Source organism: Microcebus murinus, chromosome 8 (assembly GCF_040939455.1).
Source record: "Microcebus murinus isolate Inina chromosome 8, M.murinus_Inina_mat1.0, whole genome shotgun sequence".
Classification (NCBI taxonomy): Eukaryota; Metazoa; Chordata; class Mammalia; order Primates; family Cheirogaleidae; genus Microcebus; species Microcebus murinus.
The window spans coordinates 37,229,272-37,252,500 of record NC_134111.1 but is presented as its reverse complement, the minus strand read 5'-3'; the positions used below and the strand labels follow the sequence as shown (position 1 = coordinate 37,252,500).

The 23,229-nt window shown below is 35.5% G+C and overlaps 1 protein-coding gene across 5 annotated transcripts in view; it reads right to left on the bottom strand.

Moving 5' to 3' along the window:
• Positions 1–2,891: 2,891 nt before the first annotated feature.
• GPD2 (glycerol-3-phosphate dehydrogenase 2) overlaps positions 2,892–23,229 on the bottom strand; it is a 143,861-nt gene continuing 123,523 nt past the window's right edge. For all 5 annotated transcript variants that reach the window (XM_012742734.3, XM_012742732.3, XM_012742733.3 and 2 more), the window contains 8 exons: positions 19,151–19,285; positions 18,753–18,928; positions 18,069–18,200; positions 16,987–17,145; positions 9,613–9,725; positions 9,452–9,530; positions 9,167–9,265; positions 2,892–6,260 (listed from right to left, as the gene is read on the bottom strand). In XM_012742734.3, coding sequence (XP_012598188.2) covers positions 6,135–6,260; positions 9,167–9,265; positions 9,452–9,530; positions 9,613–9,725; positions 16,987–17,145; positions 18,069–18,200; positions 18,753–18,928; positions 19,151–19,285 — 1,019 coding nt within the window. In that variant the 3' untranslated portion in view covers positions 2,892–6,134. The remainder of the gene's footprint in view (positions 6,261–9,166; positions 9,266–9,451; positions 9,531–9,612; positions 9,726–16,986; positions 17,146–18,068; positions 18,201–18,752; positions 18,929–19,150; positions 19,286–23,229) is intronic.

Below are 23,229 nucleotides of genomic sequence, written 5' to 3'. Positions count from 1 at the left end.
TGTCCGTTTAGTAACATTATAGTAACTTATTTCATTCATTTCTTGCTTTTAAAAAATATTTATTTTTTGAAGTATTTTAGTTTCTTTAGTTTTGGGGATATTCCTAATGAAGGTTGGGGGAGGGTCCCCGTATAAGTTATTTCATTCTCGGTCACATGTGAAATGCAAACCTTTGATTTGTCCCTTTTGGAAGAAGCCATGATTTTTTAATAGTGTTCAAACACATAGTGCAAAGCACACACCTTTCAGGACATAAATGACTACTTTGACATATGAAACCCAATGAAAATTATATACATTATTTAAGGAATTCGACATGCTCCCCTTTTGCTATACTAGCAAATCACAGAGTGTACTTTAATATCAAGCTATTTTTGACTTATAAAATAGATGATATATTTTGTACATGAATTAATTCTTCACAGTACCAGAGGAATTAATTTGTAATGTTATGAAATTTTGATTAGCCTGCTGTAAAATCAGAATTGTTTACCACAAGTGTCTGGGTTCTGACTCTTACAGTCTTTTCCAAACAGATAATGAAATGAACTGGGGCAGGGGTGTGGGGGGGGGGCAGAGTAATTTATGAAAACATGGTACACCATAATTTTGCCATTTTTCTGCAATAAGGATGGCAAGTGATTCATGGGATAAAATGAAATATTTCTCACTGTCATTTCAATGTATCTAAGATTTACAGCTTCTTAACTTGGATAGGAGAAGAAGCTCCGTATGCATAAAAATGAAATGTAATTCAATTAATGATGGGGACGAAAAACAACAAACAAAAAAATTGAAGCAAAGGTTAAAAAAAAAATCTAACAAACAACAAATTAAAAGGGAAGAAGTGGTGAGTATTTAAACCTTTAGAGGAAGGAGGTAGTAGAAAGGGAACCCTTTGCTTAAAAGTGGGCATTATGTTCAGGTTAAAGAACAGTGATATGTTGCTAAGCTCATTACACTTAAATCACTTAGACAAACAATAAGGCATCTTTTAAAGCAAAATTAGATATACCTAAGTTGGATTTAAAAAAAAATAAAAACTTTAGAACCAGTTTTATAGTATAAGGCTAAAACCAAAAAGAAATTCTGTGATTATAAAAACCAGCTTCCAATTCAAGATTCTCCTTAATCAAAACTATTCTTTTATAGGTTCCAGGGACAAAAGAATATATATATATACCTCCCAACTCTTGACACAGTATATATATATATACCTCCCAACTCTTGACACAGTATATATATATATACCTCCCAACTCTTGACACAGTGAAGGAAAGCTAGAAGCAGCCAATGAAAAGAAAAGTGAACCTGGGCTCTACAAGAGCCACTGTACCAGCAAAAAGAGCACAGGGATGTTCTGCTCAAGGCACAAAACAGTGTACCTGAATAGCTCAGAAGCTAGTGGAACCAGTTGTACCAAGAGCTATACTCTAATACCTAAGACGAATTCTATGAGATCCAATCCTCCTATCTGTTCCACTAAAACATGATATATTACCTACAACTATAGGATAGGTATAACCCCCCTGGTTTCAAGCAATCCAACGTGAATACATGAACCAATGGTAGATTCTGCTGAGCAATGCAATTTAATGCCAAATGTAGAGAACAAAGTTGGTTCTGATAATTCTGCTCAAACCGTATTTTGCTTAGATCACATGAATCTTATTATTCTGGACCAGGTCTATAACAAAATATAAAGATATCTATTAATTTTTGTAAAGGGCCTAGTACCTTCTGTGCAGGACTATCTCTGGTAGCATCAAGGCTCACATACACCATATTCTGCGCCTGTATTTCCCAAGTTAGGTAGCTAACTAGAAACCTAAAATACAAAGTACATGCAACAAAAGGCTCATCATTTCTGCCTCCTATACAAAATTTTTTCATTATGAGTGTGTCACATCAATTTAAAATTTTTGTTGTTTCCTTCTTTCGTAAGTCAAATGTCATCAGGTGAAATCTGACAGCAGTGATAATGCAATGCTGACAAAGATTGCAAAATATTGATGTGCTAGTATCATATTTCCCTTTTTCGTTGACACCATAAATTTTGTGCATTTAGAAAACTGGAGGCAATATTTTGACAAATTTTAAAGTGCTATCAAATTTGATAAGCTAGCTTGATTAAAGACGTTTTAAGCTGCTATGTATTTTTTCCAGGCACTGAACAAACAGTTCATTGTTCCAAGTGTAACTGGAAGCCATTGCTTTGGGGTGCTCTATACAATTTCAAAGAACCTTCAGAAGCTCACACATGCCTTTAAGCATGCAGAACCAGGAGGCAGCACATCTAAACCACACATGGAGAATCAACTCCACATACACGTGTAAATTAAAACCTATAAAATAACATGGGCATTATAAAATTTGTGTTAAAACTGATAACAGCTTTACTGATTTACTGACAATGAAAATATATAGCATTTTTTTTTCTGTCAGAGCATTTATCAACACTTGGCAACCCCGCACTAACTTGACATGTAAGATGATCAAAATGGATTATGTAATCTTTCCCATTCATTTCTATTGATTTTAGTTATGATAAAATTCATCAGTGTGCCTGGGAACGCTTAGGCTGAAAGCCTCTGGTTGACAAAAAAATAAAATTAAAAAAAAGGAAAGGAAAAAAAGGGAGTTGTAATAGGATGAATGTAATTTCAGAATAGGATTGCACAAATACAGAAGTCATGCCCTAAAGGCTGCAGCAACAAATTAATACAAATAACTCCAGCAGCCTCATAAAATTACATCTGTCTATGTAGATATTTCACTTTTGTGTCATTAAAAACATAGTTTGTGAAAATATTTTCAAACTTTTTTTAAACTTCAACAGTAACCAAAATTATTTGTCTGACTGCGAGTAACATCAAAATGCCAGCAAATGGACCATTTTAATCAGTTTTATTGATTCATGCTTCCAGTTCTTATTCGGTTAAAAACAAGGCACATTAAATACATCCTCTTATTGCTCTATAAATGCATGCAGCTCATTCTGTATATCAAAAGTAATAAATAATGGCGATAAAACACCAAGACAGTTATAAAAATGACAACCCAGCCTCAAACACAGTATTTAACAGTCCAATCTAGAACAATAACCCAACACAAAACATAAAAGTGTCACATATGAAAACATGCAGTGTGTATATCCATTCCAGCACTGGGCTTATATTTGATATTCTTTAAAAACATAGTAGGGCTTTTTTTACTCCCTAAAAAAGGTTGACATAATGCAAAACAGTGCAAGTTATAGCGTCATTGACTTCAATATTACATTCATATGCCAAAAATCATTACAGATACATAAAAAAGAAAAAAAATCAATGATGACTCTTACAACATATTTGGTAAAAGTCAGAATGAAATTTTTGTTGTACTAAAGAGAAAGCTACATATTTTGAAACAGACAAAACAAAGCCAGAAACCAAAGCAGAATAGGGAGCATGCATTTAATAGCAGAAATCCTAAAGTTACATTCAGTATAAATTGATTGAAAGCAAGAGTACTGCCAACAGCATGATGGATAGAAGGCAGCAACCTTGGCTTAACAAATAATCCAGCATTATCACAATTGTTATGACCAAGGTGGGGGCTATTTAAGGTAGCATTCAACACTCCAGCACAGAAGAGGGTTCCTTCACCTGAATCCCCTTAAAGGTGCTTGAAATAAATCATTTGAGGATAAAAGGCGATCTTTGCAACACCCACCCCACCCCAACAGAAACAACTAATATCAAGTTTATATAAAAAGGAAAAAAAATTCTTTTGTGCTTGGAATGAGTTTTGAAGAGGCTTATTCCCCTATGTCTCTTCTCCCACCCCTTTCTTACATCAAGTAAAGTAGCTGTACAGGTTTAATTAAGAACTTATAAAAAAAAAATGCTGGGGTGTTTTATTCACAGTAATGCCTTGAAAACAGTTTATTTCCAAATGAGTCTCCAGGATTGGTGAAGGACTGTATGTTTTAGAATTTAGCAGATTTTAAGCAAAAGCAGAAATGCTCAAAAGAAGGAAAGTGTGCTTTTCTTTGTCCTTAAAGGAACTTAACTCATAGCAAGGCGTGCACAAACAAGGCCTGTTTAACAAACACAGATCTGCCCGGGGCCAGTCACATTCTAAGTCCATTCCCTACTGTAACTGAACCAGGGAGGAGACAAGTCATCATTATCTTGTTCTAACTAGAGAGAGAGAGAGAGAGAGAGAGAGAGAGAGAGAGAAAGCACAAATGTACAATATTGTGGTAGATCATCCAGGATGTCTTAAAGGACAGTTCATCTATCTATAGAGTGTCACCAGGTTCTAAACAGCAAAATTTATTGTCTTGATAGAAAAACACTAAATTGCAAAGCCACATTTATGTAAAAAAAAAAAGCCAGTGTAAAAATTCACACTTTGAAAGAAAAAAAGTTCACAGTGACACCTGGGAGCATCACTTGCTCTTTTTAGGTTTTCCTTTAGGAAGTGGCAAGTATCTAAACTTCATTTAAAAACAAAATGAGCTAAGATGCCGTTTTCTCCCTGTGATTTCTGTTTGTCTCAGAGGTGGTGGGTGGGGGCTTAGGTGAGTGAACCTCCAGTGTTTATATTGTGACACACAGGCCCATAACTCACTTGAATAAGGCAGAAAGATATTCTACAGTGTTGACATAAATAGAGAGAACAGCGCAAAAGTGTTTTATGTACCAGTTTAAAAAACTAAGACTTCAAGTCTGTGCAACAAAAACCTGCCGTGAAATAAAGTGTTACATTTCCTATCATGTTACAGAACCTGATCTTAAAAAACAAAAAAAAGTGAGTAGTCAGCTTCACAAGAGGAAGCTCAATTAATAAATACTCAGATGACTAGTTAAAATGCCACCAAAACATGGCAAAAGCATCCCGAACTGGCTTTTTAAATTCCACACATTACTTGCTAAATTCAATGCACACTGACTTTTGCTTTTGGAGTGCATTGGGGGTGTGGAGAGAGTAATTTTTTCATTTTTATTTCTGGTTGACTGAGAATATTTCCATTGAGTACAGGAGGGGAAAGGTTTTAAGCAACCACAATGACCTTGGACACTGAAGTGTCTTATTTTACATATAAGTATAATTAATGTTAACTGAATCTATTCTATCCTCTTTTACTACATTTGCAAATACCCTCAAAAAGTGATAGGCCAGGTTTAACAACACGGCAAGCTCTAAATTTTAGGATTTGGGGATTGAAACTTGTGTTATCATATATGGATATATAAACATACATGTTCTTAACCCTTAAATGTATTATTACTGTAAAGACTAGAGAAATTTGGTCTCATCCCATTACATCCAACTTGCCACTTCAATGCTGGTTTTAAAGTAAGAAAAGCAGGGATCTTCCTGGCAACAAGGACAGTCAAAGAAAACCAGCAGTGACTGAGGAAAAAAATGAACTGCTGAGAAGAAACTATCACTGTAACTTCCAGCAAATGTCAATGCTATCCTTATCTTATACCTGTGATTCTGGAAGTCTTCAGAGGTTTTTTTTTTTTTTTTTTGAGACTTGCTCCTATAACCAGATCTAAACTTTTTCTTCTCTCTCCAGTTTGCCAGTCATACTCTAGATATAAAATTGTGCAATACTGTTTGGATGAGGAAGATAGACAAGTTGGAGGAAGAAGGGGCTGAGAAGTCTCCAGAAACACTGTATCATTTCAATAGGCCACTCTCTTTAATAAATGCTATCTGTAAGCTTAATGTCCAGAGCATTGTGCATGTCACAAAATTTCTCTAGCTTCTTTTTTCAACTGTTGCCAAAATATTCTGCCTTTACAGCGGATTTAGAATAAATGAATAATTACAAAAAAGAGCATGTCAATTCTAACAGGTCACAAAATGGATGTAAAATGTTAAATCAATGTGCATTGAAAATCAGGAAAAAGGATAAAATACACTATCTAGAAGCTAGATTGAATGACAAATACAGATTAAATATCAGCATATAAAGTTGGCAAAGACACCAACATCCTAAAGTTTTGGAATGTTTTCCAGTGTTAAAAAAGGCAGCTATTCATATTCACTATTTTAGAGTGGTTTAAGTCATCTCTGGTTGTTACGTGGTGATTTGTTGTTCCTATGTTTGTTGGCTGTGGATTTACTGCTCAGACTCACAATCCTCCACAACTACGGTCCACTGGAATTGGAACTCTTCTGTCAAGGTTCTCTTCCGCAGTTTTCATGAGTATAGCAAGCCGGCTTCCAGACACCCTTCCTTTTTGAATAGCACTCATCAGCTTAAAGAGAAAATACACAACAGATTCAGAGGACAGGCCAGCTTACTTCCTTCTTCACAGCCTTTTAATGGCTATCATTACAGCAGGCAGAGGTAATTAAGTGCTTCATCAAAAACCATCACAAGTACTACAACTCAAATAAGAAGAGTACAATTTTTAAACATTTCAAACAGAGGGGAAGGAGCAGGTATTTCACCACTGTTGCAAAAGTCACATCTATCTAGCAAATCAGCCTGCCTTTAAAAGCAAATCTTAATGCATCATTTTTTGTCCCTTGATGTACTCAGGACATTTTTTTTTTTTTTTTTTTTTTTAGCAACTTCAAATATTGGCTCTTTAATTCCATGTAAAAATCTTAAAAAGAAATCTCAGGGATTGAACAAAAGACAAACCATGACCTATATTTATCTACCCTTTTTTAGTGTTACTGTACTTGACAACTTCAAGTCTCCTAAATCCAAATTCCTTAAAGACTTTTTAAAGTAATTTACATTTAAGTCCTTGAAAATGGACTCAGAGATCTACCTTAAGAATTAAAAGCACTCCACAGCCCAGATTTTAGCTAATTCATTTTTATCCAATGGATAAAATCAGAATTAGTCTTGAAATTACATGCAGTCAGCGGGCAAAGGCCTTTAATCTGGAAGGCACTTTGCAATTATGAGCATGGGGATTTTTTTTCCATTTCAAGTTAATGTGATTTTATCTATTTGCTTTTCTTGATCTCACTTCCTCAATCTTTTTTATTTATTTACTTTAAAAGAACAGATTTAGCCATTCATAAGAAAAAAAAAATATATATATATAGGAAAATTTTCAAAATATTTCTAGGGTCACAGTTTTTAGGCTATAGAGATGCATTTCTTAAAAACAGCTCTGAATAAGAGTCAGAGGTATCAGCCAAGGGGCTGGATCAGAATTTCTTGACCTTATTAAAAGCTGTTTCACAAGCTATCACTTATTAGAGATAGAATCCTACATACAGAAGCCCAAACCTAGAAATAAAGTCATGTAACCAAGCAATATCTATAGTGATCCTTCTATAAAGATTATTGAAAACCCATACCTATATTCATTTAACAGGATAAATGTGGGTTCTTAATCTTCAGGAGAAGAAAATATTTTATTAAAAAAAACAAAAACCCAAACATATACATTACATTTGAGAGATGGTATAACAAAAGGTATGCTGATATCTAAAGACAGAATAATTTGTTTATTGTTTTGTCTCTGTTGTCAGGAAGACCTTCAAAGTTTATCAGAGCTAACAAAGCTAACATAGCTAGAAATTTTTTTAGCCATAAACAGAATATGATGCATAAACCTCTAAAAATTCAACGTTTTCTTTAAATACTACATGTATCTAGAAACCGTATTACAAAAAAAAAAAATACCATTTGGGTGTGAATACATTTCATGAGAAATATGGTCAGCATTTCTTAAGTTGAAAATTATACTCTGTGTACCTAGCAGAAACATGAATGGTCTCTTTCATTTTGAATTGGACAAGAAATACTCAATTATTAAAAAAACTCTACAAGAAAACCTATAGATGGTTTAAATGATTTTCTATGTTTTTAACTCTACTGCATTCAAGAAAATTACTTAAAACCCAAACTACATAACATATCCATAAAATTAGATTCTTATTGTTTCTAAAACCCCAGGTCTTTCAACCCTAAATTCTGCTGTTTATTTATAACACACATGAAACGAAGCATAAGCCATTTCTTTGAAGAAGTTTTCTAAAATTCCAAGACAAACAATAAAATATTTTCTAGAAAGACTACACAAGAAATGCATTCAATGGTGTTCAATTCCCAAGCATAAATTTTAGATTCAATTTAAAATGTGCATTTCGTTAAACAGTAAGCTAAAGAACTAAACATTCTTTTTTGTAATGCTGGACACAACCTGTGAAAATTTTCTGCATTTAGATTCAACAATGCTCTTATCTGCAGCTCATCTCCAGAGAGACAATTACCATTTCCTTTGCCTTGATCTTGTTTGTTTAACTTGACACAGTGAAGAAAGGGCTGACATTGACCAAAATCCCTAGCATTAATTTATTTCATGTTCAGCATTCATCATTGCCATGGTGCAAGCAAGATCTGGCATTCATTTGAAATACCTGCCCAAGAAGCGCTACAGAAAAAAACCTGGCTGCTTGGAAACCAATACATTCTTCATATGATCAGAGCCATATGGACAGCTACAAATAATATAGGGATTTATTGAATTTCTTTCTTTTGAGAAACTTTTAAGAAATGAGGTATAGCATCTAGTTTGAAGTTAAAGTAACAGAATTTATTTCCTTCATGGCTATAAAGATTAAATAATTGAGCCTTGAATAAGTTGAAATTAAAAATGGAAATATTTAAATTAATAGTCTTGACCTTAGAGTACAGGTTTCTTTCCTTTTGCTTTTCTGGTTGTTTATAACATAAGAATCTAATAATTATGTTCTCAAATGAATGTGATTCTTAAATGAAAACAACTATGATTTTTTAAACTTCCTCCATAAAAAAATTACTTTCCACATTAGAAATACTGTGCTGCCTCTTTTGAAGTAGGCAGAGAAAAGTCCAGCAGTGTCATTTCATGGCATACTTCTTTAAAAAGCATGCTTCATATTCAACCCTGTAAGCCATAAATAACTTGGCTTTAATGTCAATTAACCAAAGTAACAGAACACTTCTTATAAAAAGATAGAAAAAGACATGTACCAAAGTAGAGCCTTATCCTTGAGGGCAGACATATCAACCTTTGCTGGCTTCAAGCTTTTTCCTCTTTCAGAACAAAGTGACAACTGTGTGGACTTAAAAATCCATTCTTGAGCATCCATTTATGATCATGACAACCAAAAGATAAAAGCAAATACATTGTTTCCTTTCACTACAACTCACCTGCAAAAATTCATTGAGTTCAACCTGTCCATTTTTGTTCAAATCTACTTCATTCAGAATTTCATGTAGTGTATTTTGATCCATTTGGATATTGATATTCTAAGTAAAAACACAGAGCAATGAGGTTTAATTAAAAATTATGCATATCCTTTTACTAATGTTATCAAATTTTCAAAAATGACAACAAAAATATTACTTGTAGAAAAATTAGATGAGATAAATATCCAATATCATCTTTATATTTTTCTACTATCAGGGACTGATAATTGAACCAAAGAAAATTACCTCTAATACACGCTGAACATCAACAATGGTAATAAAGCCTTTTTGGTCTGCATCGAACTTATGAAATCTCTTCTTGTACCTGGAAGACAACATTGAATATTGAAAAAATATACTCACATAGGAGGAAAGGGGGAAAAAAGAAAGAAACTTTTAAGAAGTACCTGTCAATGTCTGAAGGCAGTAGGCTAATTTCAGAGCGATCTGTTAACTGTTCTGATCGAGATTTATAGCCCATTTCGTAATAAAGAAATTTCTTGGCTGTTGCAAGTTCTTCCTAAAACAGAGATACACACAAAGTTCAAACACTTATGGAAAGAATTACTAATTTTTTTTGTCCTTTTTTTTCCTTTGGTCTTCAAAAGAAGAAGCTGATCCTCACGTATCTGATCAGCACAATTCCCAGTTTACTAAAGAACAGTCTATATTCAATAAAATGTACACTGTACCACAATCGAAATCTAGAACATGTCCATCCTGCTAAAACTTTCCTCATGTCTACTTGAAGTTGATCTTTTCTCCTGACCTCTAGCCCCAGGCTACCATTGATCTGCTTCCTGCCACCAGAGCTTTCCTTTCCTGGAATTTCATATAAAAGATTTCATATAGTATGTAGTCTTGTGTTTGACTGCTTTCACATAGCATAATGATCCTGAGATTCATTCATTTTGCCACATGTTTTGATGTTTTATTTCTTTTTACTATGAGTATTCCTATATAGACTTGACCAGCAAAATCTATAGGACCAAATTCTTGTAGTTTGGTGACAAAAAAGCAATTAAAGGTGAAGGTATCTAGGACTTGAGCAACTACTATAATGTGACATGAAGTGCCAAGGCATATCTCATGAGATTACCTATGCCAAAATTTTGCTACTGGGGTTCTGATAATTAGGTGAAAGTTATAGAGTCATGAGAAAAAATAACCGACCCTCAATAGTTACTCTTCCTGTTTCCAATGTTGCAGTCTCAACTGATGCTAGCTATTGCTACGAAAACTTAGTTTTCATCATGTCACCGTCCCATCTAATAACTTCCATAATGACTCCATTGTAATGTATATTGTTCACAAATCTCTCTTACCCCACCCCACCACCGCCACACACACTTCTCCCCCATACACACTTCTCAACCTTATTGATGTGAGCTGGCTACATGCCCTACTTTGGCCAATGGAATATGAATGGGTATGATACACGCCACTTTTGTGTAAATGCATTAAAAGACACAAAAAGACAGCGCATGTTCTCACTTACATGTGGGAGCTAAAAAATTTGAACACATTGAGGCAGAAAGTGGAAAAATAGGCAAAGGAGTCTGGGAAGGGTGAGTGGGGAAGAGGGGAAGGAGGAAGAGAAGTGGGTTAAATGGTGCAGGCATACAATAAGATAGAAGGAATAAATTCGATGTTTGATAGTAGAGTAGGATGACTATATTTAACAAAAGTATATTATACTCAGGTGATAAACACCTGAATACCCTAACTAGACCACCATGCATTATACATAGGCAACAAAATTTCTCATGTACCCCATAAATTTGTACAAATGAAAAGGCTTAAAAATTTTTTTTAAGTAACTTTATAGTTTTGCTTAGTCTTTCTCATTCCTATGCCATAAGAAGGGCATGTCTCAAATGAGACCTGAAGCCAACCTGGAATACAGAGAACAGCTACAGCAGCTAACAGGCAGCTTCATGTAATATAAATGAAAAATAAATGCTTGCTGTGATAAACTACTGAGATTTTGAAATTGCCTGTTATACAGTATAATAACCTAGCAAAAACTGACTAATACATGTCTTAAATTCCCCAATGTCCCATCAAATGATCTTACTAACTCAATGGTTCCCAAATTCTGTTCTGAAAAAGAGTGTCAATATGAAGCCAAATGCAGAAAATAAAACAATGGCACATACACTTGCATGAAATGAGTTTTTATGTGCCTCAGTTATGTTAGTGATAAGACCTCTGACTCTATTTTCTGCGGAAGACAAACTTTTTCTGAGATTATTCTTTTCCTATTTTCCTTCCTCTTAGGAAATAGATAATAAAAATGTTCTTCCTTAATGTTCTTAAACAGCAAAATAGAAAGTTATCAACACTAATTAATTCTCTCAGCTTAAAAAATAAAGAGATATGCATGCATGTATATATAATATATAATATACATAAAACTTGTCTGTGAAAGTCTCCATCTCCACGGGCATTCCTCGCTGACAGAATTCTCTCTTCACACAAGAAAATCTACCAGTTGTCATAAATAAAATTATTTTCTTTTTCCACCAATTTTGCCCGGCCATTTTCAACAAAACTGGTTCAAAATCAATCTCCTTGGCAATGCCATTTCTGGTGCCACTCTCCAACAACAATCTCTTCCTCAATTCATGTCCCTTCACTGCCAATGTAATTTATCCATACACCATCAAGCAAGGAATCATAGAATTTCAAAGCTGGGAGAGATTTCTTCCTAAATGTAACAATATACTTTCCTAACCCAACATTTCTTCTGTAACACTCCAGAAATGGAAGCATGAAGACTGTGTCTAAATAACTCTAGCAATAGAAAGGTAACGTAATACCACTGAAGGTAGCTCTTAAAGGGATGGGTCCAACTGTTAGAAAGTTTATGTTGAGATTAAATCCACCTCCTTACAATTCATCCAATTTGTTTGGGATGGGCAAAACTTTCCTACAGTAGAACACATATAATGTTTTTTTCATTTTTCCGCTATCACAGTTTAACAAGTATTTAAAGATAGTATCATGCGCTTTCCTTTTTAGAGTCTGCTTTTAGTCTAGAACTACCCTTCTGCATAAGACATGATTTTGAATCCCTATACCATGCCAGATAATTTCTTCCAGACCACAACTGGTCCTATTATATAATACAATTATCAGAACAAAACACAAAACACTTCAACAGAGATCTGGCAAGTACCTAGAAAGAAGTAACTATCAGTTTCATCAATCTAGATATATAATTTCTATTAATGCAGTTTAAGATTTTAATTGGATTTCAGGGCAGCCATGGACCACTGTTAACGGCTATGCATTCACAGTTAACTAAAACCATATTTCTTTTTCACATATGTTACTGTTAAGCTTTGTCAAATCTATCTTGAATGGATGGAGTTGTTTCTCTACCTCACATAAGGTTTGCCATTTATCTCTATTAAATTATACCTAATGAAATTTCACCCATTGTTTCATTTCATCAAACATTCACTCACCCTCCAGTTTCTTGTTACTGGTACACCAAAGACACATGCCGTCAACATTGTAATCTAATCATTTGAACCAAGGTAGACTAGGTCAAGACCAAGGACAAACTGCTTGTGACCTGCTACCAGATACCGAGCCTAACACTGGTTATTTACCTGGTCACAATTCTACCAATTTTACAAAGATATCACATGGAGCTTCATAAAAAGCTTTATAGAATCCAATACATGATATCTATAACATAATTTCCCTGATCTAACAATCTCTTTTCTCTATGTAAAAAGAAAATGAGACATATAAAATGATTTTATGTGTGTGATTCCTTACTAGTGACCACTACTTCTTGCTAGATGCTGATAAAATACACTTAAAATACTATAATCTAGAAAACCACTCAGGATGAATGCCAAACCCACTGGTATCTGGGTTGCAAACTTTATTTTTCTTTCCTCTCATTTTTGAAATTTGTACTACATTTGCCTAACTTCTGTGTTCTGGTCCCTTTCCTATTGCCTATGTATTTTTAAAGATCAACAGTAGGTAAATAATCCCAGCTGCAAATTCTCTGAGCACCCTGGGATATAATTTTTCTGGGCTCGCATAAAACTTTTTAGAGTAGCCTATTTGAGTATCTATTCCCTCTTACCAATATTTATATTTTATTCTTTTCACACATGAAACCAGAGAGAGAGAGAATAGCACATCGGTATTAAACTGTAAATTGAATAATTCTCCCTTCACTCCAGCATGCAAGAATGTGATGCTTGTCACCTTAAGCAAAAATCTAGGTTAGGCCTTGAATTTTTTTAATTTTTAAAAGTTATTTTTGATGCCCTTACCATTTTTTCCCCAATACTCAAACACAGCTGATACTATTCATATATATCCATGTTATTCCTGATATATATCTCCCTTCATTGTTAAGCATCTGTCTTCCAGTTGTTTTAAATTTGGTGTTTATCAGCTTGTTTTATCCAGAGTCATTTCACTTTTTCACTTGCTCCCTTTTTTCCTCCTTATTTGGAATCAATTTTGAAAAAAACTTTCTTTTTTGTGAGATTCTCTAAATCTACTTTAGTGTCTTCTTTTTACAGTCTCTCAATGAAAAATGTTTTTATCTTACCAAATCCTGCAGGGCAGCATTTCCCAAAATACATCCTAAGTATTATAGTCCCCTTTGCACCCAGCCCACCCCCCCCCAAAAGTGAGAGGTGGGTCTGTCTCCAAATAAGTTCCTTTTTGGAAATTGAAAATACACATAACCATTTTAAAAGTTCCAAATTACCTGCACTAAAGAAAACAGTTTTATTTGTTTAACTCAGAACTCCTACACTCTTTTGACCATGTAGTTGCCTATTCACATACATTAATTTCTACCCTGTAGAATACAATTTGGCAAAGTCATTTTCTCTAAATATGCCTACCAACACCTCTATCAATCCCCAACTCCCCCAGACATCGCCTTCCTCCTTCATCAGTTCTTCCAAGTTGGCATGATTTTGATCTTAAATAAGATCAAATAAATATTTGATCTTAAATATTTCTCTAAATTTGGGGAAATATACATACATTTCAGAGATATATATGTGCTATGACTCTGAGATTCTTGAAACTATGAGCTATTTATTATTCCCCTAAAATATTTGGTACAATGTTGAGTATACAAGTCACTCATTAAGTATTGACCGGCAAAAACAACCACAATTCATCTACAGAGAGTTATTTATCATCTCATTCTTCTTTCGCTTTTGCAGGTTAAATAATCCCAATGCTTTTAACCTTTTCTCAGAAGTCCAACTTTCTAACCTTTTAATTCTTTTTTCTCCCTCTTCTTTGTTCTCTCTAGACTGTCCACAGCTCTCATTAATACTCCTGTGTCTCAGATACTGAGTAATAACTTTAGGTCTTTCATTTATGTTACTCTGTTAAGGAGGAGGGCAGAGTATTTCTGTACACATAAATCTGCTCATAAAATTTGAAGTGAAGTTGAATCCAGCTTCCCCAGGAGGGCCAAATCCAACAAGTTTACAGAATTTTCTTCCTTTTTCCTACCTCCTACAGCCTGAATTCCTAGCACAAAATATGTGCCTGCATATTCAAATCATTCCAACCATAATTTTTAGAAGAACACATTATCCCCAAAACTTCTATATGGTAAAAATGACTGGCAATATCACAGGGGTAAGATTCATTCTTGTGCTGCCTCTGTACAGAGCCTTAGCTGATCAAACTAAAACTCAAGCCTGGAAGGGCTATAAACCAGTGTGGCTAACAGAGAGGCAGCAGGGCAGGGTGGGGAAGGCTCATGTGCCAGGATCAGAATACCTGGTTTTCAATCCCTGCTCTACAATTTACTGCTTGTATGAACTCTGACAAGGACTTACTCTGTGAGTATATTTCCTCTACTATAAGTAATTCTTTTTGATGGTGACTTCTACCATCAGTATACCCATAGTACATAACGTAAAAATTACTAGTGGAGAATTTTTTAAATATGGGGCCCCTAAAAACTCTCACTCAGTCTAAAATCAAGCTTCAACATCTTTTCTCCTACATTTCCTTTTCCCCTACATTTCCCAGGTGACTCTTTGGGAGACAACATCAGAATGAGAATGCTTTAAGGACAGGCCACGTGCCCAATTCTTCCCTGCACCTTCAGCACATGACACAGATGCTCAATAATGTTCATTCACTCATGCCATGTGAGAACACAGCAAGAAGACGTCCTGTCTATGAACCAGGAAGCAGGCCTCCTCCAGATCCCAAATCTGCTGGTGTCCTGATCTTGGACTTCCCAGCCTCCAGAACTGAGAAATAAACGTTTGCTGTTTAAGCCACCCACTCTATGCTATTTCTGTTATAGCAGTCCAAACGGACTAAGACATACTTTCTTCCTTGTCTCGTGGGTCACTCCTCTTCCAAATTCACTAGCTATTACTTTTTTCCCCCTGGATTCTTCTTTATCTCCTCAATTTCTAAATTTTGGTGTGCTATGGAGGTCAGTCTTGGGACCACTCCCATCACCTGACTACACTAACTCTCTATATGATCTCACCCAATCTGATGGCTTAAATATCAACTCCTATTTATATTTCCAGCCCAGGCCTCCCCTCCAATTTGAGGCTGACATATCTAACAATCTGGATCGTGTTTTAATAAACTAAAGCACGATTAATAAAGTTGTTAAAGAAGGGACACCAGTTTAGGGGAGGCAAACTATTACAACAATCCATGTGACAGAAGTTAGTAGCCTGAATCAGGGTGACAGCAGTTGAATGTGTTGTGGAAGGACTGAATTCAAACCATTATTAGAAGACAGATATGGTTTAAGATGTGCTAGTGGGTTTAGATAGGGTGTGAGAGAATACATAAAGTATGATACTAATGTTTTGGCCTGAGCAACCAAAGGGTAGAACAGCTATTTATAACATGGAGAAGACTGTAGGAGTAGTAGTTTGGGGATGGCAAAAGAAGACCCAAGAGAGGTGTTCCAGAAAGTAAAAAGATTTGTTCAAGAAGGAGCAGGGAATCAACTGTGCCAAACGTTGCTCATTGGTCAAGTAAAATGAGGACTGAGTGTTGCCAAGTATATTGAGCAACATGGAGGTTACTGGTGAGAATGACCAGAGCTCATACAGCAAAGTGGTGGCAGAAGAGCCTAAATGGAATGGGTTCAAGACAGACTAAGGGGAAAGGAACTAATCCTAATGAGTACAGAAAGTATTATGAATAAATACATGAAAATGTTTTATAGGCCTCTGTATATCACAATAGTTTGGGTTAATTAAAAAACACAAAGGTCTTCTGCTTCTTAAGACAAGTCCAAGCCTATGCAAAGATGTATGTGTGGGCATCTGAGCATCAATGGCTTTCTTTTTAAAATTTGGATAAAAATACAAAATCTTAAATGACACAAATGATAAGCACTTGGTGGTCAGGCAGTGAAACCACTATTTCTTACCAAAGGCAAATTAGCAGACATGTGAATTTGACCATGTTTTAACAGTGTTTTCAATGAAAAAACCATAAAATGTCCTACCCCACAATCATTATTATCTTTCTTCTTCAGGAATTATGACCACAAATTTAAGAGCATTTTCTTTAAAAGATTTTCCAAGAATAACTAAATTTTGATACAAGAATATCTTTCCATTTTCCTACCGCCTAACAATACTAAACACACACACACACATGCAGATATTGGCAAGAAATCTGAGGTCACCGTTAATAACTACGCTACCCTCTGCTAATAGATCAAGCCATTCCACGTTTAGTAATTAATGGGAACTGTGGTTTTAAAGACTTCTATATAATACCTCTTTCTTATTATCATCCCAATTCAGTTCTCTGCCCATCAGCTCAACAATCCTGGGTAGGGCTTCCTCGGCTGCCTGGACGTTTAGAAAGGCCAGGCGTGTGCGACGTGAAATCATGTCCACTGCTGTGCAGGCATACTCCTTAATCCCATATTTCACCTAAGTTCAAATTAAAGAACCATTATTAGTTTAGACCTTTCTTTAAGAAGAGGAAATAAAGTTTCACTGAAAAAAATAAATTCATGCTTTGGAAAGGTGACATTTTTCTTTGTCCTCTCCAGTTCTCCAGCAGGCATGAGACAAATAGTGGCATCACACAAGTCCACCATCTGCCTGCCAAAGGAGGTTTGGCAAATAGGATAAATTGAACAAGAATTAGGATAAATTGAACAAGAATTATTGCCTTCCTCCTGAATAGGACCTGACATAAACATGCAAACTGCACCACTTCTCGTTAACCATCCATAATAATCACTTACCTCGGTTTGCTTATACGTAATGTGGATGTTAATTTACACAGCTGAACAGGCACGGGACAAGTATACAAAAGTTATGGTCTCATCTCTTAGAGTAACCGGATGACAGAAACCTCGAATTCAATCAACAGGTAAACGCTTACCGAACACCAATATTTTAAGGCATCATGAATTACAAATAAATACAAATCATGGTCTCTGGTTTCATAAAATTTGAAAGCTTGATGAGAAACAAGACTTAAATCTTTAAGAAACTGTTTCATTAAGGTCTGTCATCTGGCAGGACATGGGTGGTACAAACTTACAGAGTTACAAATTCACAAAAGGGACAGACAACTGTGAATTAACAAGACTTGAAATAAGCTCCATGGAGGGAAAAAAAATCCATATTTTATATTGTTATTATTACCATTATTAACATTTTGGAATTAAGATTAAAATTTTGTAACGGAAAGGAAAGGATCTGCGTGGAAAAGACATTTTACTCAAGGTTTTAGCTGACACGTGTGCATTAAAACTTAGCTACATCTAATTTTTAAAGAAGATGAAAAATGAACAGATGAAAGCTATCCCATGGCAGACAAGAAATTCCCACCATTCACATACCTCTGCCTCGATATATGGAAATTCTGACACAAGCCGCACTCCAACAATGGGCCACCTCTTGCCAGTCACACTTGCCATTTTGGCCACCTCGAAAGCCTTATCCCCATAGGTGGTGGCAAGATGCTGTGCCACCTAGAAAAACAAAACTGCATTAGGCAGGTACTTGGAATATTAATAACTCTTTGGTACAAAGCAAAAAAGGTACATGCTTATCTTGTCAGTTTTCTTACAGCCTATAACTAATAGCTCTTGTAGAGCATCAGTAATTTTGATTCTGTGGGAGGAAACCACTTGGGCCTCGAATGCTTAGGCAAGCACTAACTCTACTACACATGTATCACTGTATCGATGACTGATGAAGCTTCAGCTTCATTTTGCTCCAGATATCACTTCTGAAGAACAGCGTTCCTTCTGCTTAAGAAGGAAAGAACTGGGGATGCCTTGTATGCTAGGAACAAACCAAATAAACTCCAGGTTTTAATAGGAACCATTTAATAAAATGTACATTGCTTTGGGGGAACTAAAGCAAAGTGAGAGCATCCTTTTTTCCTAATTGACTTTCCAGACAGAAACATATCCAGCAAAAGAAAACTCCAAATCAGGGAGGCCACATCATGGTGGCCAATTCTGTTACTGGCAAGAGTGAGAGATGAAGAGGAAAGTGACATGGCAACACACACCCACCTCACTTTCAAGTCCATAATCCTGGACAAGCCTAATATACAGTGTGGGGCTCCAATCTTTACCCCCTTGAAGGAAAAGCCCAACTGTTCTACTTGGTCCTGCTTTCAAATTGTGAGTCTTGATAGCAGCATTTATGGTATCTTCTGCCATAGATCGATATGTTGTCCACTTCCCACCTACAAAGATGTTGATAGACAATTGATTAGGTTGACTCTCCTTATTTTTCTTATAATTAACCATTTATCATTTATAGCAAACTTAGCAGAGCAATGTGTAAAGCTTTATTCATTATCATAAAAGGAAAATATTTGTTCACTAGAGTTAAGAGAGCCCCTAGTGGGACAATTTAAGTCAAGCTCATATGTAAAGCACATCCAAATACAAGGCGTATCTCATACCTGCTATAGTGATAAGGCCATTCTCACTGACATCAACAACATGATTTCGGGAGATGGACTGAGTATCTGCAGACTTGGGATCCGTAACAAGGGGCCGGATACCACTCCATGCTGCCAGCACGTCCCCTCTTCTCACTAGTGAGGATCAATGCCAAGGGTTATGAGTATTGCTCAAACACATTTCAAGAAAAATATTAAACAATTATAAGGAAAGAGTTCAGTGAAAGGAATACACACATAAGCACTTTAAAAGGGGGAGACTACCCTTAAATATAAGAACTAAGTGAGTGGACAGGTGTAAAAAAAAGAAAAAAACTCATAAAGAATTATTTTGTTACAAGGATAATCTCCACAAAAATAGTAAAGAACTTGAAAAATCAGTGACACTGACACCAAAGAGGAAGCAAAAGAAGCAAATGTTAGCATCCCTGCAGCTAAGGCAACATGCAGCAGTTAAAAGAACAAAAAAGAAAAAAAAAAGCAGAAGCAAATAAAAACCAAAAGACTTACGAATTGTTAAATTTATTTCTAGAATATATCTTGCTATCTTTTCTCAGGGACAACAAAGAGGCTTATTAATTAAACAAGCAAATCCATAACAGGGCATTTTCTCCCCTCACCAGTACCACCCTCTTATCGAGCATTTACAGCAGGCTTAGCCCCGTGCAACTAACTGGCCATGCATATCTCATCTCACTTAATCTCACAAAGTTAGCATTGGTTATTATTATTCCCACCCAACAGGTGAGAAAACAGATTGAAAAAGTGTAGCCAACCAAGTTGAGCAACAAACTTGCCTGAGACAGACTTTTTTTTCCACCTTTGAGAAGATAAGAGTTCACAAACTTCTTACGTATAGCAGAACAGTATCAGAACCTAGTTCTTTCTGGTTTAAAAGTCCATAGTCTTACTCACAAAACTGTACTGTCTCTCAACTGTTGAAATTTTCCATACTCTACCTTCTTTCTTCTCTTACCCCATTATCTTTATAAATGACATTGAAGCAGGTATACTGGTTGCTTCCAGTAGGCACACAAAACTTGTGTTATAGTGTGGAAGTTCTTCCAACACTCAAGATGCCATTAAATTATCTTTTACTCTCTGTCAAAATACAATTTCCCATCTATATCCAGAATTGATGAAGTTTAAATTAGAAGGAGACAACTACTAAACAGCATTCATTACTGACCTTAAAATGGGTGAGGAGAAAAGATCAGCTGTGTTTCTGATCTACCACCAGGGGTAAGGGCAAAACCCAACGGCAGGGTTTTCAGAATATACGCCCTTCTTTATCTAGATCAGCTTCAGGGAATCCAACAGCTGTCTAATGATACAGACTACAGGGGAGTGAATGTCTACCTGGGCCCGCTGTACTTACTGTGCTAAATCAGTGAATCCATCTCCGGGTAATAAAGACATAACTACAATTTTGCTTCAACTGTGACCTGGGGTCATATGTGACCTCCTTCTTCATCATACTCCCACCCATTACCCATATTGCTAAAAAACTGACTTTATGTAATCTTGAAAACTTCAAGATAATGGGAAAACTAGACCTCTACATGCAAAGCAATGGAGATGGACCCTTACTTTACACCATATACAAAACTTAACTCAAAATGGATCAAAGCCCTAATCAGAAGAGCTAAAACTATAAAACTCTTAGAAGGAACTATATGGGAAAAGCTTCATGACATTGGATTTGGTTTAATTTCTTGGATATGACATCAAATGCATAGGCAACAAAAGAAAAAAATATATATAATGGACTTCATCAATATTAAAAACTGTTATGCATCAAAAGACACTATTAACAGAATGAAAAGGCACCCGATAGAATGGAGAAAATATCTGCCAATCATATATCTGATAAGAATATATCATATATCCAGAATATATAAGTAAATCCCAAAACTCAATAACAAAAAATAAACAACTCAAATTAAAAACTGGACAACGGACATGAATAGACATTTCTCCAAAGAAGATGTAAAAATGTCCAACAAGCACATAATGATACTAAACACCACTGATTATTAGAACACGAATGAAAACCACAATGAAATGGCACTTCACACCCATAAGAATAGCTATTGTCAAATAAAAGCAAAGCAAAACAGAAAATAAGTATTGGTGAGGATGTGGAGAAACTGAAAGCCTTGTCCATTGCTGGTGAAAAGGTAAAATGGTATAGCTACTATGAAAAATGTATGGCGGTTCCTCAAAAAAATTAAACATTTAGAATTACCATATGATCTAGCAATTACACTTCTGGGTCTATACCCAAAAGAACTGAAAGCAAAGAACATTTATACACCCTTGTTCATAGTATACACCCTTGTTCACAATAGTCCATTGGAAGTAAACGAAGTGTCCATCAACAGATGAATAAACAAAATGTAGTACATACGCACAATGAAGTATTATTCAACCTTAAAAAGGAAGGAATTCTGATACATGCAACAATATGGATGAATCCTGAAGACATAATAAATAAGCTAGTCAAAAAGGGACAAATATGGTATAATTCTATTTATAAGAGGTACTTAGAGTGCTCATACTCATAGAGGTAGAAAGAAGAATGGTGGTTGCCAGGGATTAAGGGGGGATGGGGAGGTAGTGTTTAATGGGTACAGAATTTCAGTTGAGGAAGATAAATAAAAAGCTTTGGAGATGGAAGGTGGTGATGGTTGCACAACAATGTGAATGTAGCTAATGCCACAGAACTGTACACTTAAAAACAGTAAATTTTATGTTACATACATTTAACCCACTATAAAAAACCAAGATATTGCATAAAAGGTTGAGACAATTCAAGTCTCAAATTATGAGAGGGTTAAGGAAACATTTTACATATAATACAGAAGTATCAGGACTTACATGAGCCCACACTGTGCCCATGCCTTAGTTCAAACTAACAAATCCCATGCAGGGAGCACAGTTTTGGGAGCACAGGGCAGGCTGGATTTCAGCTCCCACGCAACCCTTGGTCATATGCCCTTGTATGCTAAACACACAGCAACACCTGAAAAGCATTTAGGTACTCTGTGTAAAGTCACAAAGACCCCTTGAAATATTTGGAAGCTCTCTGGGAGTTTTGGAAGCTCTCTGTTGTTTTCTCTGGGAGAAAACAACAACAACAACAACAACACACACACACACACCTTACCAAGTACAGAAAAACAACCCTAAAAACAAGTTACACTGGATGACAGATAACTCCTGTCTTGATCTAAGATGAATACCAGATCTCTGATAAAGATAACAGATCTCTGATAAAGATAAATTTACTAAAGTAAATCTGGTATATTTTAATACAGCTCCTTAAGGGCTATACTGTTAACATGACTATAATACTAGAATCTGAAAGAATAGGTACCTATAAACTTCTGTGGGAGTGTTTAATCAAATCCATATCTAAAAAATTGCAACTGAAACAAAGGAAGAAAACATGCTTAACTGATCAGGAAAGCCTAAGCTTCTCGGTCTTGTTAACTGGATTCTATCTGGGATCTCAATGCTGAGATTCCATTCCCAGATCTGCCCCTCTGATGCGTACATGCATTCTCTTACATAGGTTTAAACCTGATGGCTTCCGAAGAATGGGGGTTAATTCCTGCTTTTCACAATTCTACATGTCTTGTAAAACCTCAACACAAATAGAGCAAAGTGTTTTAATCTTTACCAAAAACCTAACTAGGAAATGACCACTATTTTCCATTAAAGTTCACATCGCCTTCCGAGATAAAAATAAAACTTAGCCGGCCCACTTACACCGTCATTGTGGTCACCTCACAGTCCCTCGAGTATCTGTGAAATTCCTTAAGTAGCCACACTGATCAGGAATTTGCTTTCAATTCTTGAAGCTCTCTGACTAATTTTAAAATTATTTGATGGAAAATTAGACTTTCCAGAGTAAATCTGAGGCATCTGCAAATAATCTGCAGCAAATGCTTTATCTTTTTCTGTTGTAACCAGCAGAAATTTTACATCTATGAAATTGTATTGGCTGAAACAAAAATGCCGAACTAAAACATTCAAGTTTTTCACTCACAGAGGAACATTAAATAAAACATTGT